This window comes from Aquila chrysaetos, chromosome 8, assembly GCF_900496995.4.
Source record: "Aquila chrysaetos chrysaetos chromosome 8, bAquChr1.4, whole genome shotgun sequence".
Lineage (NCBI taxonomy): Eukaryota > Metazoa > Chordata > Aves > Accipitriformes > Accipitridae > Aquila > Aquila chrysaetos.
Window position 1 is genome coordinate 8,295,154 of NC_044011.1, and position 19,526 is coordinate 8,314,679.

The following is a 19,526-nucleotide window of genomic DNA, read 5'->3' on the forward strand; positions in this document are numbered from 1 at the left end:
TCCAAAGCATTCTTTTCATTTTCAGGTTTCAGAAAGCCTTTGGATACCACTAGCACTTTTTGTAAAATGTGTACAATGTGTTCTGGTTAAAGAAAAATAAAATTTAAAAAAAGTACCTTAGGAGTGTATGCAGCAGCAGACCTCTTGTACTTCTGTCCTCTGTGTTCCTATAAAGCTCCTGTGTTTCAAGGACAGGAGATTATGTATGGTAGCACATCTTAGTTAACTGCAGTTTACATGACATTTGTTTGAAATGTTGCCTGGAAACTGTCATACTTAAAACACTGGTCTTGAGCTGAGGGATCAGGTCTGGTTCTTCTACCACCAAAATGGTAGTGAAAGAAACAGTGCCTGTTTACAGCTGGAAATAGCTGTGGCTGAAGAGATACAGCCCCGGAAAGATGTTATGGCATATTTTTATTTCTATGGCAGATGCCTTTCAACAATGTACATAATGTAATTTTTAAAGCCCTTGGCTTATGAGATGTGTCTTTTGATGTTGTATTTCTGAGCTGGTGGGTTCCCAATACCGCTTCTGAAGGGCATTGGTAAGCAATTTTTTGATACAAAAAATTAGGATTGTTCTCTTGTGACTGAATGTACCTTACTAAAATTGAAACACTCGCAAGTATACTGAGACTTTCACAAAATAACTGTCTTCCTACAAATTGTTACTGCCTGCCTGTCTAAAACAGCTCAGTCAGTTTACTTAGAATTGAGATAGAGACAACGAGTATGTAACTGATGTGCAGTTTTCAAGGTTTCTTCAGAGTTAATTTCTTCTCTTTTGTTTCAGGTTGCAACAGCAAATCTTGCATGGGCTTCAGTAGCAATACATCAAGTACAAGTAAGTGTGGATGGTTTTTTTTTTTTTTCATTGTGTAACCCTTCTGCCAGAACTTGATTAGTAGGAACATGGATTATGGTCAAATTTAAATGGAGGTCACTACTAAAACATCGATTCAAGCACTTTCCCTGAACCTGGGAAAATTACGCTAACATTTTTGGTGTTCATTGAGCTAGTTTTCCTCACTTGCAATGGTGGATCAAATAACTTAACAAACAGTATTTTTACTAAGGGAAAAAGAAACTTTAACAAAGTAGATAAATAGTAGTTAAAACAGAATTATAACAACTTTGCAGTTTTTTTCTTGTAAGAAAGAAGGCAACTGCTAGGCCAACTGGTTGCTTTCCTCCTGCTTTGGTATTCAGTTTGAAATTATTAGGTGTTGCTGGCTAAGCCTAGTTTAAGCTCTCCTTGCTAGCTGCTTCATGGTCCTGTTACTACTCCCACTAAGGATGCTTCATGCTGTCCCTAGTAGGGTGCCTAACGAAGCTCCTCCTCACAGCGCAAGCTGCTGGAGCAAACCCCAGAAGCTTTGCTGGTAGCTTTTGTTACTTCAGCTAATAGAAGACGGTGACACGGGAGCTAAACATACTCTGTCAACTTCACAGAAGATGCTAAAATGGGTTCTTCTGTCAACTCACAGGAGGAAGTTCGTAACATGCTTTTTTTCAGGGTGGCTTTCATACACTTGGCAGAAGAGTTGCACAAAGCTTCCTGCTTTTCTTTTCTAGACTCTAATATTTGCCACCTTGGTACTAGAAGTCATTGACTTTGTTTGGGATGGTCATTCACCCTGGCACATTTAGGCAGAATTAGCTGGTGTAGACTGTTGTACGCTAGCAGAATTGCAACTGCATGCAGTTGTAGCTTCACTTTGTAAAAATGACTCTCTCTTTAACTGAGAAGTCTTTCACACCTAACAAAACAAAACAGAGAGAGTTTAGTTTAAGCCTGTCCTGTGATTGTTTTCATTTTTCTCCCTTCTGCTAAGCAGAAGGCTTGCCCTTCCCAAGTTTTTGCATGAGAAGAATGCAAGAGTTTTGATCTGGCCTTGGGCCATACCTACCAGACTCACAGCTAGGCTTTAGGAAGTAGTGTATATCAAGAAGTTGTACCTAGTTACCTAATTATATGCAAGAGTAAGGTTTGTGGATGTAGTTTGTCATATTTTGCATATTTATTTATATCTGCATTGCACAGATGAAAGAGAGTAGTTCTGAGTGCTATTTTATTGTGTAAAAGGTACAAACAGTAGAGGTTTGTTTTCTTTTTCTGACCTCAGTGCTTGCTCTAGTAATATACAGTTGTACAATTGTACTTTAGATACAGAGTATGCAATTGGGTGAAGTAAAAATACATTTCAAAGCTTTGCTTCATCTAACGCTTTGCTTCTAAAATGTAGTATGCATACTATTTTTTTGTGTTCATATTCATGCTGATTTCTCCTGAAGTTGAGCACATATCATCTGCTACTTACTTACTTAAACTTGCCTGATGTCAGTCTTCAGTAGTGTCTACATGCTACTTTGCAACCTGGAAAAAAGTGGTAAAAGTATGGTAAGGAAGAAAGCAAACAAAATATTTGACATTTTCAGAAGAGCTGAGAGTCTGGATAAGGAGGTGTCAAGTTGGTTCCATAACCACATTCAGTGGCAGCTTTTGAGACAGCATGAACAAGTGTAACAACCAACATCTTTCAAAGAGTCTTAAGAAAGATGTTACTTGCATTTGACAGGTTTAACTCAGCAGCTAGATAGCTAAGGTTGAAGCCCAGCACACAAATCCAGCTTTTAATTTTATACACTGCTGTAACATATGTATATCCTGGTAGTGGTATTTTTTTCATACAAATTAAATGGGTAGACTGCGTGACTTCAGTTTCCCTCTGACTTCAGTGTTCTGGAGCAAATGATAAAGTGATCTGTGCTTCCAGGTGTGCCGGGGCCTTGCCAAGCAGACTGAACTGAACGACTTCTTGCTTGATGTATCGAAGTAAGTCTGATTTGCACTATAATCTCTTCAATTTATTTTGATAAGCTTTTCTAACATGGCTCTTCCGACCTACCCGTGTTTTACACTGTAGCTCACAAGCAGGTGCGAAGGCACACCTCGGAGGGTGGGCAGACTTCGGCACAGGGACAAGAACGAATGATGTGGGTGGCAGTGGTGTATACCTGTTAAACTTTTTTTTGGGTGGTGGTGCAGAAGAAAATGTAACATCCAATTATACCGTACAGGATTTATTTACTCTTTGCATGCGTTTTTTGTCTTTTTTTCCCCTCTTCTGTCAGAGTTAAACATGTCCCTGTTTTGAGAAGTGACCAATAGGCTTGCCGTCTCTTTTCATGGCCAATTTTAGAAGGTTTGAAAGGACTATGAAAAGTTAGTTAGCCTGCTTCAGCTTCCCCCCACTTTTTTAACATGTATTGCATACACATACATACATGCCTAAGTATATGCACTTCAGGGATATATCCTTGAAGAATCAGGGCTGCCACAAAATTGTTCTTCCGCTGTATTTTCTGGAGGCTCCGTTTTCATTTTCAAAGACTGTAACTGCATGTGGTATGTTTCCTTTTAATTTCTTGTCACAATAAGTGCAAGATTAAATTGAAAACACAGTGAAGAGTATGAAAGCTTGGGCTTAGACTTGCAAAGTCAGTTTAGTGTCTTAGGTGATATGCTCTTCCTTCATCCCTTTTTCTTTGTTGCTGCTATTAGCATCTTTAAATAGTAGAGATAGCCAATAAATTAAAAGACAAACCAGAGTTGTACTTTTGGTAAATCACAGTCTGGGGTGCTTAACAGTGTTTTATCAAACTAGTTGATAAATTGAAGTTGAATTCAAGAAGATAAATTCTAGTTGAAGAATTTTTAAGTGCATCGTAAAGGACTGACAATACTTTGGAAAAATGAGATGTCTTGGACTTCTGCTGTTACAAACACTTCTGTGGGTTGTGATGAACAATTCTCAAACTGGTGAGATTAGAGGACATCCCAGATTCCTATGCCTTTGCTAGGAATGTACACAGCTGAGTCAACCTGGCTGGAATGGGGAGTGACACACCACAGGGAGGAGTCTACCCCTTGCAAGGAGGGCAAGCTGGTTGTATCCAGATGTTTTTCCTAGCTTTTTTCCTCAGGGATGACTTTTTTTTTTTTTTTTTTAAATTTCAGTTTAGGTTCAGAGTGTGTCTCCCAAAGGGCACTCTCATCACTCCCTTGCCAGAGTTACCCACTTCCTGCAACGTCTTGCACCGTTATGTTCCTTTCCAGAGTGCTTTTATGTTGCTAACATCTGTACTGAGCTAGTTTACCAGGGAACTCTGGATTAATCTACCCAAATTTATGGGCTGGCAATTTGTTATCTTGGTACATAGTACTGAGATTGTTTTAAAGAACTTTGTGATTATTTTAAATTTTTAAGATAAAAATTACAATAAATACTGCAAATATTTGATATGTATTTCTGTAAGAAAATACCTCTCGTACAGCATTATCAGTTGCTAGAATTGTTTAGTTTTAACAACAAAACCCACCTGTGTTTTGAGCCACAAAATTGGGATATCATTTAATAACAACTTTATGAACTTCATGCAGGTAAAGACTTGCACTAGCAATAAAGTAATTAGTTTCCTCTTAGAAATGGTCTGTACCTTTTTTTACATGGAAAGAGGGTTTCCTATTCAGTGAGGAAATTGTTAGCATGCAATGTCACTGGGACATGTTCTGTAACATTTTAGAAAGGGCATAGTATGCAGTGCTCCACCTCTTCATGTCCCTGACAATGTAAGACTAGGGTATTATATATTTCCTTTCCACTAGACCCAAACAGAACTGAGCTGTGTGTATGTTCAAGGCCATGGGATAATGTCTTTCTGTCTGCTGGGAACATTGTAATCCAAGGGTTATTAAGACTTGGCATGTGAAAGATTTAGACTTCTTTTACTAATAAGTTTGACCTTTATTTTTTAATGTTCTTGACTGTCCTTGGACAGTTACCACTTTGCTGTGAAACTGAGATACTTTTTTGTTTGTTTGTTTGTAAGTCACAAGATCAGTCTTTTTCTGCAACTTCAACATGCTACACCTGGGTTGATAGAGAAGACTCGTTAAGAGTTTTATAAAGTTTTTTTAAATATTGTTAAGGGTTGGATAATATGAGGTGAATTTAGCTACAATACATAATTTTCATTAGTTCTCAGTACACAGTCCTCTATGCATAAACCTAATGAGACATTTTGAAAGCATGTAGGTATTATATATCAGCAATGGAAATTTTTTTTTAATTTTTTTTTTTTTTTTTTAATCTTTTGGATTGCTGTTCTTTTCCTTTTTACTTCTCCTTTTAAAATTTTCGGTGTGTAAGGGGAGCCAAAGCATTTTGATACATTCTTGGTGTTGCTTAGCAGGGGCCTATTCAATCCATGGCAGGCAATGTTTGGTAGTCTTTTCCTTTTCTACAGAGAAAATTCTACATATTACAGAGAATATTCTACAATTCCATCATTGTAAATTAATGGCTTAAAGGAACAGAGCTGGGACCATTTCTCAATTCCCTTGTGCTGTAGCACGCCAGTCAGTAATTTTCAAGGTGCAGAGGTTTGTCCTCACCTATTTGGGCTCCACGGTTAAGCAGTTGTGAAACAAGAGCCCATGACAGCCATTTGAGAAGTGTTTGACTAAATGCCAATATTTACTGACTTCTCTTTTTCCGCAGAACGTATTTTGATAATATAGTTGCAATAGATTCTCTACTTGAACATATAATGGTAAGTTGTCTTCTTCACTTCTGTAGTTTATTAGTCTTAGTTATTAAACTGCTTCCTTGAAGTAAGACATTACATCATTGAAATATTTGAGCTGTTAATAATGGACACTTAATGCAAACAGTCTCTATATGGAAGAAGGTGGCAAAGGTCAGCTTGATTTCTCATTGTCACAACAACTTTGTTTCTCGGCTTTCATAAGTAATGAAACGTGACTGTCTCTCTGAACTGAATAGTTACTATTGCATTTTAGAGAAGGTTTGAAAATTGTAACAGAAAGGCTTCTGTTTTTCTTTTTATTTCAGCTTGTTGTATTGATTATTTTTTTCTAAATTCAATTTGCTACATGCTGCAAAATGCTCCTAAAGAAGTTATAGTCTGTAGCAAGACTAGAGATCAAGCATAACTCCTAGAGTATTTGTTCCAGTTGCTGAATGAGCTGTGCAAGACATGACATCCCTTTTTCTTTGCAAAAGTCTTTACACCCATAACTAGAGTGACAGTCAGTCAATGTTTTATAAAAACCACTAAAGTCAAGTCGAGAAACAGATTATAATTTTCTGAATCAATTTTGAATTCAGAATTATTTCCTGAATAGTGTTTACAAATATATATGGACTGGTTGTTCGTAGCACATTTTAAATGTTTGATATATGAATTATGCTTTTGAGCTTTAGGCGCATTCATGGCATAATGCAGTTCTTTTTCCTGAATGTAAATCTTAATCAGGTCTGTGATACTATTATTTCAATTCGTGTATTCAAAAAATTACTCTCCAACAGTACTCCAATACTTGCTCCAATCTTCAAAGTGATATTCTTAGCTAGATTATTCAAAGACAACAAACTTAGAATGCAAACAATATTAAAGTGGTTTTATTTAGAAACTTGAATTAGTAATGGAAAATATTCTGCAGTGCTTGTCTTATTCTAGTTAGTACACAGTCAAGAATTCTGCACATAGGACACATTTCTGAACATTGACTTTTCCAATTTAAATGAACTGCTTAAAAATAGCTTAACATTTAAAAGAACTGGTGTAATATAACATATGGCATTGAGAACAAATATTGATATTCTTCCCTGTTCTTCCCTGTGAATAGAGGTCTGGTGGAGAACACAATTGGCAGTAAAATATGCTTACTCTTTCATCTTTTTCAACACTTGGCTGCATCATGATTCTGCATTTTAACCTGCGGAGATGTTTCATACTCAGCTTCCTTTGTAAGCTGTAGCAGTTGGCTGTTTCTTGGGCCAATTAATTGCATTACGTGTTGAATTACATTTATTGCCATTTTATGGGAGTGTGATTTTATCATTATGTGCCTTATTCTGTGTCTCACAGTAAGAAAAGAGTGGAACTCAATTTCACCTCACTACTTCACCCTTTGGTGATTGCACTTAAAGTTTGATTTGTTCCTGTAATAATAAAGAAAAAAGTACGGGCATTTTAGCATTCTTTTCATTAAAATCCCTCAGCAAAGTTAATAGTATAAGGGTGTTTTGAATATAGATGCAAGGAGGGGAAGCAGAAGTTCAAGTTGCCTTGCAAATTTTCTTACCAGTATGCTTGAGTAGTTACAAGCAACCTACCCAAAAGGTGGTCCCTGGCCTCCCAACTGACAATGCAAAGCATACCTTTTGTACTGATGTTCCCCTTCAGCCACTGGCCTGGATTTGAACTAGGGCTTTAGGGAAGTAAGACTCTCTCATCCTATTAACTACTTCTCTCAATTAGTAGTGTTTAAGCAGTTATTTTTGAAAAGCATGAGTCGTGACCAAGGTAAGTTCTTGAGTCATATGCATTAGAACACAGAAGTTTAATTGTATAAAATCAACACTGTGCTGTTGATTTTATAAAGAAATCTGATACAACTTCAGAATAGGTGTAGAGAAGCATTTACTAGACCCCTTGTCCTTTTTGGCACAGTTTATATTCACTCTGTTTTGAGCAAAGGAATAAACAGTGTGAGTGGTTGAGATCTTTATACTTCTTAATGCTCTAAGTGGGAAATATTTCACAAAAGTTACCTCTTAGCTTGCAGTCTCCCTGACTTTCTACTGCTCTGATGGAGCAAATGGAGTAGAAAGCAACAGAATCATTCCAGCCACAGATTCTGTCGGTACAGGAGGGGCCTCCAAGTTCTGTAGAGTTGGTCTAGATGGTTTCTGTGCAGTTCCCGTTACACAGCTCATGTGACATGGAATTAGAGTCTCCCGACTAATGATTTATTGTCTCAGGGGTTTTTTCTGCCAAGGTCTAATGTTTGTCTATTTGCATTAATATGAAATCAAATATTTTAGGTTTTTGGCTTTATTTTTGAAAGACAAGTGAGAAGGGAGGGGAGTTCATTCATATGGAAGTCTCAAGAATTCTTAAGACACGCCACCTGCATGCATTGCATGCCAAGATGTAGTCAGCCTCTCTCTGTGGCTGAATGACTGGATAGCTATTATATACAATTTTAAAATTTGAGCAAGATCCACCTGAGATCATGCGCTACCATGCAGTTACTATACTTTCTGAGCAGATAAGAAACATAGGAGGCATATCTGAATTGGATAGAGCAGGTTCTTGAACCTGAGTATATGGCATCTGAAGTTCACACAGTGATCCTCATTTGACTTTGGTTCACTCTTTCCTATTGTTCTCAGAAAGCCCATCGTGTGTCTGAGAAACATTTCAGTGAAGAGCTGCCATGTTCCTGGGACAAGATTCTGTTCTGACAATCAGTGCTGGCTGGCAGTTAGTTTTGCTAAGATAAAACCAGCTGGTTCAAAGCATGATAGAGACCATGCAAGTCTATTGCTGTAGTGTGGTACTTTCTTGACTAGGTGTGGTACCTTGTGGGCTTTGGTTAGTTCATGTAGAACTACAAAGTCTCAGCATTTGTGCAAGAACTGTCCCTAGCGTCAGGAGGGTGCAGCCATTTCATATACTACTGCATAGGGCAATCCATGGTGACACTTCTACTATTCCCTATTTGTTCATTGTTATGTATTACATGCACATTTAGCTTTTTTAGAAACAAATACTAGCCTCTCTGTTATGTCCGTCTTTGCCAGATATTCAATACCAATATATTTTGCATTGAAGATAAAGACAGAAGGCCAAAAATGTTCTTAAGTCTTGCTATATCCTGTCTATTTAAAGTCAGGTAAAGGTGAATAATACCTAAACTTAGAGGGAGGAAAGGTACCATTTTGAAAAGCATTCCTTGTACTTGAAAAACAGTGTAATAGAAAAGCCTTTTCCGTTACAGCAAACATTCAAGCCTCTAAAGATATTCCCACATTTCTCAAAGAGTGCACTCTAATTTATGAAAAAAATATTGAATAAAAGACACGCTTTCGTTTTCAATTGTATCCTAAAAGATTGCTGTGAAGGTGGATGCTACTTCAAACAGATTTTCATACCAGATAATTTCTCAACACTTTTATCTTTATCTTATAGCTCTCTACAACTACCTGAAGGGGGGTTGTAGTGAGGTGGGTGCTGGTCTCTTCTGTCAGGTGGCTGGAGATAGGACAAGAGGAAATGGCCTCAAGTTGAGGCAAGGGAGATTTAGGTTAGATATTAGGAAAAATTTTTTTACTGAGAGGGTTGTCAGACATTGGAATAGGCTGCTCAGGGAAGTGGTTGAGTCCCCATCCCTGGAGGTATTCAAAAAGCGAGTGGACGGGGTACTTCAGGACATGGTTTAGTGGGCATGGTTGATGGTTGGACTCGATGAACTTGAAGGTCTTTTCCAACCTAAATGATTCTATGATTCTATGATTCCATCTTCTAGGGACCTACATTTTTATCAGACAATGACTAAACATAATCTAACTCAGGACCGTTAACTCTACTGTGTTTTTTTTTGTCTATAGATATATGCAAAAAACCTGGTGAATGCAGATAGGTGTGCACTCTTCCAGGTTGACCACAAAAATAAGGAGCTGTATTCGGACCTTTTTGATATTGGAGAAGAAAACGATGGGAAACCTGTCTTCAAGAAGACCAAAGAAATAAGGTAAGGGTAGCTAGCAGAAGAATGCAGTTTCATTATAACTACGGATGAGCAGGCATTTTATTACCCAGTCTCTGTGCCTACCTGCAGGTACCCTGACAATACTTGTCATACTGTGATATCATTCCCACCAGGACCCGCCTCCAGAAGGTAGTACTTCTGGGAATGACATTGCAGTGCCATCGAAACAACGTCTCTGAAGCTATAACGTCACTCCTGGAAATGCCGTCTTCCGGAGGCGGTCCTTTTGGAAATCATGTTGGGAAAAAAACAGAGGTGTTCTGAGGTAGGTAAAGGTGCAGGTAAAGGTGCACCTAATCCATAGTCTGCCAGTATGGGACTTTTTTTCCCAAGAGGGTTCCCAAGAGGAATTGAAATTTGTGCGATTCAAGCACATCCAAAGCAAGGAAATCACAACTTGTACTTCTTGCGGATGGATTAGGTGTGTGTAGAATCTAGTATGGACTGGTCACTAGTTTTGAAGATTTCAAGTCCAGTAATTTAGTTTTACTTGTTCTCATGTGAATTTAGAGTATTTTCAAACTTTTAAATAATTGTGATTCTGAAGTATGCTTGAAGTGGTGAATTTGAAAATGCACATGGGCTTGTAATGAATACATAGGATTCTCTGCCTAAAATTGGTGTGTATTTCTGCTTCATGTCACAAGTACCTAATTTTTACACATATGCAAGTTTTTTTTAATGAAAGAGGCAGAACAAAGTAAATATAACATTTTTCACTCTTCAAAAATTATGAATCCTTAATAGATACAGATCGAGATTTTCAAAGGCACACAGGTTTTAAACCTGCAGCTTCTTAAAAAGAAAGAAATGCATGACTAAATATCATGCACTAAAATTTTGTTAAAATACTCAGCATAGATTTTCTCAGATTTTTTTTTCATTTCCTTCTTATACTTTTGAAGTTTTAGGCCAATATGAGATGTGATTCATGTCTTCACTTACACTCCTTTAGACAAACTTACTCCCACCTACTACATTGTGTGAGTGAGAATGGAAGGAGTCAAAATTGGTGCGATTTACATACTGACAAGCAAGGAGGTGGTGTAAATTAAAGAAGGTGGCCTGCTTTAACATGTATTTTCATACTCCTTCTTGGTAATTGTTTTTCTTGCTTATGTCTTTCTGTCTTTTCTGTATGAAAATTATTGAAATGTTGACTCTGAGTGCGAGGCTGTGAGCCATTTCATGGGTGCTGTATACTGAAAGAGAAGTACAACTTAAATATCTGTAAGAAAGTGTGACTGAGTCAGTCAGTCATCAGGAAGGAGCTTTAAGTTGGTGTGATGTACATATCATAACAAGCAGCAGAAGAAACTAACTTAAAATCAGGTGTGCAGGGTGAAATCCTGTCACCTTTGTCACTAACTTCAGTGTGGGCAGGATACTACCCAGGTACATTTAGATTTGCAATTGTTCCACATGTGATTCTTTCTACTTATTTTCTTCCACAAATTCTTTTGTGCTCGTATGTCATAACTGTTTTATGTCGATGAATTGAAAATTATTTCCTTACAAGACAGACTTGTAGATTTGTCTGATTCAACCCCAGAATATATTTGTTGTGTTTTACTTTCTTGTGGTGGTTAAGCGATAAAGTTAGTACCATGGCATTGTTTGCACATCATGAGATGAAACAAGCTGGTTATTCTGAAGTGGCAAACGCATATAATGTTTAGCTTTGAAATTTTCACTGGTCTTTTTCCTGCCACACGAAGAAACAAGCTCTATATTGCCTATGATGTGTCTAAAGAAACAATGAATATGTAAAAGTGATGATAAAATCAATAGCTTGTAAAAGTAAACACAAGTCTCAGGTTTTGTACAAATGTCATGTTTATTAGGCATAACCCCCGGGGTTATTGAAGACTTTGAATTTTTGTCATTAAAATGGTCATATTATGGCATCTTTTCTATTAAACTATGCAGTTATATAAAATGTTTTCAGAAAGTATCTATCAGCATGTGCCTTTTTCTTTTATTATTTACTACTAGTTGTTGTCTTGTAAGATTTTTCTCCTAAAAGCATCAAAATTACGCTGGTTGGGAACACATACCCATTACCGTGCCCAAGACAGACTCCACTGGAAAAATGTTTTTCCAGACAGTTCATATTGTGGCTAACACACATTTTTATTTCCTGCAGATTTTCTATAGAAAAAGGAATAGCTGGTCAAGTGGCAAGAACAGGAGAGGTCCTTAACATCCCTGATGCCTATGCAGATCCACGCTTTAACAGGTAGGATGTTACTCATGGGAGGGGAAGATAGCTCACCAAACCTTTTACTTAAATTTACTACTTAAATTTCATATTAGAATGCATTCATGGAGCTGTGATCCTCTGATAAGGAGACAACCTATGGATATCTATTTAAATGCTTTAGCCATTGGAGAGGTTTTTAAGATACAATTAAAAGTATTATTTTTAGCAGATATAAGTATAATGGAGAAAAATTTAGTTATTTTTCCTGTTATGGAGCTTTGCCCAGTTAGGTAGGCTGGTGCTGATTTTCTTTATTAGCCTCCCTGCAATCTGATTAGTTTCAGAGGAGAAAAAAAAGTTCACTAACAAATAGCATGCCTAAGTACCTGAATGTATTCTTTAATTTTATGAATAAGCTGACTGTACGTTTGAGGAAGTATTAATTCTTTATCTTGCAAATGGAGATTAAAGGATTAAAAAGTTTTTTCTAAATATGACACTGTAGATGGAAATATTTGAGAGCTTTGGAGGTGAACTTCTTGCAGGTACTAATTACATCTACTTTAAAACTATTTATTGTACTATTGACTATATTGTACGTCAACATTTCTGAGAATCAAGGAATATATGTTAATTAACAAGATTAACTTTTTTCTTTTTTTCCTTTCCGTTTTCTGGCTCTCCAGAGAAGTAGACCTCTACACAGGCTACACAACCAGAAATATCCTGTGCATGCCTATTGTAAGCCGAGGAAGCGTAATAGGTGTTGTGCAGATGGTGAACAAAATAAGTGGAAGTGCCTTCTCTAAAACTGATGAGAACAACTTTAAAATGTTTGCAGTCTTTTGTGCTTTAGCCTTACACTGTGCTAATGTAAGTTTTATTTACAGTTTTGTAAGTTGTTGGTTATAATGAGAAGACTTAGAATCCTACTTAAGGATTTTGATGTTCCAGATTATTAAAGTGATTCATAAGTCTGTTTTGTTGAATTAACGAGGAAACTGGAATCGTTGAATCCTTTGCTGAATAGTTGTATTTTAAGAGGATGATAGAGATTCGTTTGATGCTTTCTGAAATAATTGTACTCTGGATACATCAATTTCATGTAGCTAAACTGAGGGAGCAAGCTCTCAAATGTGAATGATATCTGTCTGTCTTCTCTTTTCCATTAGAAAGTATGATTCTTATTTACTTTTATAAATTCAGGTCACATGTTTTACAAATTCAACTGGGGGATGGAGATGTTATGTATTCTCTTGATTCCATATGCTTAATATTCAACGATACCAATTTATACATTTATATGCTGTCCTATATACTCATAATTATGCATGCTTCTAGATAAGAGTGGATAGCCTTTTTTGTTTTCAAACCCTTTATCATCACAAAAATTACTATTCCTGTAGGAAACATAAGCAATTTAATGATCATTACTATACAAGTATAAAAATGCAATAACTGCAATAAAAATGCAATGCAGAAGAAATGTGTCATATTCATGGGAGGTAAGATATAGCGCAATGCCAGTTAAGCCTGGTGATTTACATTAAGCCATTTTACCAACATCATGCTGTCGGTATACTGGGGCAGCAAATTTTACTAACAATTACTTAAACTTGTTCCACCTGACTCAGGGCAAGTAGAAAGGCCTGCATATAAATGAAACTTGGGACTATGCAATCACTCAGTTGTGTGTGAGTTCACTTTTTTTAGATGGTGGATGTTACCATTCAGGGCATGCTGCTCCAGATTATCTCTACTAGTAAAATTGTTGTGTCCTCACTTGTTTACAAACCATGCCATCTCTGCAATAGCTGTCCGAACCTCTCAATAATTAACTGTACTTATTTTTCACATTTATTGCATAGTAATGTAAGTATGATAAACATCTCATGTACTTTTTACTGGGTATAGGTAGCAGTTATTTGTACCAATTAATAGCTGAATTCATGCAGTGGCACAAAATATGAATCATGCCCTGATAACAGTTTTCATTCTGTTAGCATATTGGCAGGGACTGAGCTCCTTTTCTAACTCCTGAACTTTGATTCTTTTTCTTGGGAGAGCTAAAACGCAGTGAAAAATTAGCCAAGCCTTAGATGTTTACCCAAGTGAGTAGATGCAGAATGATGTGATAGAAGGCCCAGTTTTCCTGAAGTACTGAATTTCATATAATCTGTCGCTTTTCTAATGTGTGAAGTTGAGCAGCCAAAAACACTAATGTTTTTGCAGATGTGTATTTTAAGAATAAGTGCTTGAATACAGGAAAGAAATGTTTTTTCCTTTATTAAAATTTCACATTCATGAATGACTTCCCTTTTTCAGATGTACCACAGAATTCGCCATTCAGAGTGTATTTACCGTGTAACGATGGAGAAGCTATCCTACCACAGTGTTTGTACAGCAGAAGAGTGGCAAAACCTCATGCACTGTACACTGCCTCCACATATTTATAAAGAAATTGAACTGTAAGTATTTTTCTCATATAGCGACAGCTGCATCTTGTATCAGTCTGTGAAAAAGATTCCCCCCCCGCCCTAAGCGTAGCGGAGGGTTTTGTAGGAAGCACTTTTATTATTGAACTATCCCAAAATCATAGGGGTTTATCTCTGGCTTTCTTACACTTAGTTACACTTAATGACCTGTGAACAAAATTTATCTGTCAAAGGTGTAAAATAATACCTACTCAGAATGGTAGCATATTCCTCAGGCACGGGTAGCTACAGTAGTTGCTTTAAGCATTAGTTTATGTCTAAGGATTGTAGAGATGAGCTTGCTTTCTGATAGTCCCAAGTCACCAACAGCTCAGAGCCAGAGAGGAGACTGAGCTGCAGCATCAGTAGTTAAGACTAAATGCATGCTCTCACCCCCTTGTACCTGTTTTAGAATAAAAGATTCAGTTCGTTCCTGGTATTTTCTGAGTTGTGTGGTTTTTGATTTGGGTTTTGGGATTCGGGGGTTGTTGTTTTTTTTGGTGTGTGTGTTTTGTGCATCTGCTTGTGTTTCTTGAAGGAGGGGAAAATGGATACAGACCTCCAGACTTCTGAAGATAATTCAGGGTTATGAATCCCAGGTGCTAGAGTTTGGAGTTACAGCCTAAATTTGGAGAAGGACTTCCCATCCAGCCTCTTAGGCTTTCTTTGAAATAATTCAGTTACTTTCAGCTCTCAAGGATCTGCTGTGTGCTGAAGATGTACAGATGCTCTATCTGTATTTTACCAGTCAGTCCCCACTCACCGTTAACACTGGGAGTCATCTGATTTTTTAGTCACCATTTTTGGCCCAGGACAATAAATTCTACTGTAGTAACCAGGTGCCTAAAATCAGAAGTCTATGATATCGAGTCACCAAATCTAAGTTGTCTTTGTAAACCTGATCTCCAGAGCTCGTTCACTCCCGTCAGGCGCTGAGCATTGTAGCTGTGAGCGAGCAAAGCGTGCAAGCGTATGCTTAACAGGGGCTGCTTACAGCTAAAGTTCATTACATGCTGAAGTGATTTGCTTGAACGCCAGAGTATTAGCAGCTTGAAGGATTACACCCTAACAGAAGCTTATTCTCTGCAATACAATTTCTTGTGCTTTGTTAGATGATATTATATAACCCACCTCCTCAGCAAAAATTACTCCTACTTGCAAAGATGACAGGTTTCATGCTAAATTATATTAACATCCTTTAGTTCGAGAAATCTGAATACATTTAACCACTTTCCAAGCAATTCAGCTACCTTCAGTTCTCTTGCACCTGCTGCGCTGTTCAGTATGCCATGTACGTGCAAGTGTTTAGCTGGGTTTGGTGGAAAGTAAATAGAAGACTTGCAGCACGGCAGGTGCAGGGAAAGGGGTTAATTAATAATCGAAGGACAAACAGTGCTGCTGAGCAGGTCCCTAATATTAGGCCTAAATGTTGATATTGGGAGAGAGGAGAAGTCATCAGCTAATGAAACATAAAAAAAATGCAGCATTAAATGTTTGATTTTTAACGTTTGGGCTTAATTTCTATTAGCCAGTAAAAGTTGATTTTTTTCCTGTCAAAACTAGAGTGAATCACACCGCATTCATGACAGAAATTACTGAAAAAAGGCTAGTAAATACATTATTAGAGACACCATCTTTACAATTCCTGGGAGGCAAGTCTGGAATATTTTAGGAATGCCTGTAAAGCTCTCATCATTCCTGTAGAAGAAAGATATTTTTTTTTTTTTACATTAAGCAATGGATTCTTAAATAAAGATTTATGTTTCTATTAACTAAACAAAGCCAAAGGCTAACCAAAGGCTAGCGGTTGTACTTGATGATCTTAAGAGTTTTTTTCAACCTAAATGATTCTGTGATTCTATGAGCATAGTTTTGTTGGCCTTAGCAGAAATATATTAACTTACATTGCTGGAAAATATAGCCTGTAAAGTCAGTTTTCTGTGTATATTCAGAAACAAGTGAATGCTGCCAGATATACGTTAGCCTAGTCATTTTCACTTGGTTTTAGATGTTTTTGTCCTTACTAAGTTGAAACTTTCTTCTTAGATACCACTTTGATATCAGTCCGTATGAGGATGTCTGGCCTGCCATTTTTGTCTACATGGTTCACCAGTCCTGTGGGACAGCCTGGTATGAAGTACATGATTTATTGCTTTAATTCTGTTATTTATGTGTTTATTAGGAAATTTTGAGATCATTCTTTTCTAATTCAAGGTCTTATTTTCTGTGGGTGTTATTTACTATGTCTGGTCTGTACAGGGCTGTAATAGGCAGGCTGGATTTCTTGTCCCCGTTTCTTGGTCTTCAGTTAATAAAATTTGGGAACAGCCAGGTAAAAGAACTCATGATATCATCCAAACAGTCGTCCTTCCAATATGTAGAAGTATTGTTTGGTTCTGAGATGAGATTGCTTTTCAGGCAGAAGAGGGTGAAGATACTAAAGGCACTCTTGCCAAAAAGGAGGGAAGGTCCATGAATACTGGTTTCTCAAATACATAGTTGCCGAAATTAGTATAGTATATGGTTAAAATAATCCAAGGTTAGATCTTATCTTGCTAAATGAATCAGTTATTGGCATCATTGTGCATTAATTATGGAAGTGAATGATTTTCAAATGAAATGTTTCATTTATTGTCCTTTCTTTCAGTGTCCATTATCATTACTAAGATCAGTAGTCTCTTGGCTAAGTATGTCCCATTGCTGAAAGAAAGGAGCTGCTCCGAATTATAGAAAAAAAATCTACAGATGGGCAATTGAAAGGGGAGGTATCTCCATGCAAAAAGGAGCAACATTTGGGAAATATTTGCTGGTGACTGTTTCATCTTAGTAACTGGATGAACCTCCATGCCCTCAAAGCATACAGGGTCTTTCTCATGACTTCTTCAATACGGTTCTTAATACAGTTCTCTACTACTCAGTGTAGTTAGCATGTTTCTGTTCCTGACTGAATGGCTGTGGATGCAGGATTGGGGTTCAGATTTTCAGCTAAGTTCTGGTTTTTTCCCTTTCTGTCTCCCAGTCTCTTTCTTTCAAGGTGTAACTTTGATGGGAAAGAATTGATATCTACTTGACGTTTTTCAAATGAGTCTCAGCTTTCACATATAAAGTTAAAGAAACAAAAGTGAGGAAAATATTTGAAAAAGAGGCTGTTGGGACTGGACTTGTGTTTAATTTCTGAAAGAACAAAACTTCTCAACCCTCTGAAACAAGTACAGCTATTTTAAGACTAAAATTTGATTTTTAATATATCGAGGAGTAAGGTTGTGCCTTTAAGTATACACCTATGTAATGTATAACTGTCCTGTCCAGGGAGGATTTTGGAGAAAAATCTGTGATATTTACTACATTTTCTTTCCTCTCATGATGAAATTATCTTTTACCACTTCAATCAAGTATACAAAATACAGCAGTGGAGGAAGTAATAGTATTCTACGTTGAGGTATCATCAATAGTGATTTTCCCTTTGGCTACAACCATTCTATCCCATAGTAACCATTGAGTTGATATTGGATGTAGATGGAAGTGACTGTTGTGGTATTCTGAACTATGATGTACTATTTTAAACAGTAGTTCTAACAATTGTTCTAGACCTGTCTGACTTAACTCTCTAGAATTAAAAAAGAAAGTCTAAAGTTTTTTTGAAAGACAATATGCCTCCATTTTTACTAATGTCAGACTAAGGCTAAGAAGAATGACCTTGCTCAGCATACAACCATAGAAATATGTTTTTCTATCTAACTGGCTCCATATAGTGGATGTATTTACATTTTCACATGTAGATCACAGACATTCAGCTTTGTTTTCTCAGCCCACATGTAGTGCAAAACTAGAACATTAATATTGCTTCCCTGAGATACCTAAGAAATTATCAAAACATGGAACTTAAAAAAAAGTCAAACCACAGTAACAGGGGAAAAAATGAGAATAAAAGAAAACTGATCTGTTATGAGGGAAAAAGTCAGTGACTTGGGACTCTGGCATCTTCTGTTCAGTTCTGGGCTCAATTGTAATATTCCCTTTTCACCCCGGGCAGCTCAGATTAGGTACTTTAGAAAATTTTACCTGATATCTAATCTGTGCTTGAATTTCCCATCTGTAAACAAAAAGTATTCAGCTTTCCTTTCAAAGGAACATTGGTAGAAAAAGTCTATTAAAGATTGTGCAGAGCTGTGGTACTACAGAATATGAACTCCCTCAGAGGTGGTTTTGGTGAGCACATAAGCCAAACGTAACAATTACTTTATTACTGCTTTTTATTATTACCTTAGTGAAAATACTCTTGATCATAAATTCATTTTGCTTGTCTATCTTAACAGCAAAAATATAAAAAAAATTCTTTAAGAAATAATCCCCTAATTGCTGTAAATGTGGGGCATCTTCATGGTTGACCAGCAATTACTTAGCAAAATATTGTTTGTTCAAAAATGAAGAAACAGTGAAATGTGAATTTCTGTTCATTCGCCCAAACTGGAAGAAAAATCTTAAAGTCTTGGAAAAAGTAAAATCATCTTCTTTTCATGGTGTCAATATGAAGTATCTCAACTTCTTTTATTCAAAACAATTTATGCTTTTGGCGTTTGACTGAAATTTTAATTTAAACAGGATTATTTCTTCAGTGTCATTTACTTAAAACCCCTAATTTTCTGATTTGATCACAAATGATGTTTTCAAATTGTCCGTTAGATGCCGAGTTTCAGTATTTGACAGGTTGAATAGATAACGATTTAAAGAAACCACACTTCAAGTTTCTGGGAGTGAGGAGGATTATGCAGTTGTGTTGCCTGAGCTGGGTAGCTTGACTTATGTTCCAGAACTTTACAGATTAAACTAAGAGCATTGTCGTGTATCCATGGTCCTCTGTCCTTGCCAAAACTTGAATGACTCTTGTAATCAACGAGTCTTCTGCAATGAGAGTCAATCCTAGCAAGAAGAGTAAATCAAAGAGCATCTTTTCTCCTCTGTTGGTTATTTTTCCCATTCTTCTTTCTTGTCTCTGACCAAATTAATTTCTTTCTAGCTTTGAACTTGAAAAGCTATGCCGATTTACTATGTCTGTAAAGAAGAATTATCGCCGTGTGCCCTACCACAACTGGAAGCATGCAGTTACCGTTGCACATTGCATGTATGCCATACTTCAGAACAACCAGGGGCTTTTCACTGATCTAGAGGTAGGTGAGATGATTGTATCAGTTACTAGACC

The 19,526-nt window shown here is 36.9% G+C and overlaps 1 protein-coding gene across 3 annotated transcripts in view; it reads left to right on the forward strand.

Moving 5' to 3' along the window:
* Positions 1 to 19,526, forward strand: part of PDE10A (phosphodiesterase 10A) — a 197,091-nt gene that overhangs the window by 149,757 nt on the left and 27,808 nt on the right. For all 3 annotated transcript variants that reach the window (XM_030021938.2, XM_030021936.2, XM_030021937.2), the window contains exons 8-16: positions 797 to 847; positions 2,781 to 2,839; positions 5,568 to 5,619; positions 9,489 to 9,631; positions 11,796 to 11,888; positions 12,539 to 12,725; positions 14,178 to 14,320; positions 16,373 to 16,456; positions 19,344 to 19,494. In XM_030021938.2, coding sequence (XP_029877798.1) covers positions 797 to 847; positions 2,781 to 2,839; positions 5,568 to 5,619; positions 9,489 to 9,631; positions 11,796 to 11,888; positions 12,539 to 12,725; positions 14,178 to 14,320; positions 16,373 to 16,456; positions 19,344 to 19,494 — 963 coding nt within the window. The remainder of the gene's footprint in view (positions 1 to 796; positions 848 to 2,780; positions 2,840 to 5,567; positions 5,620 to 9,488; positions 9,632 to 11,795; positions 11,889 to 12,538; positions 12,726 to 14,177; positions 14,321 to 16,372; positions 16,457 to 19,343; positions 19,495 to 19,526) is intronic.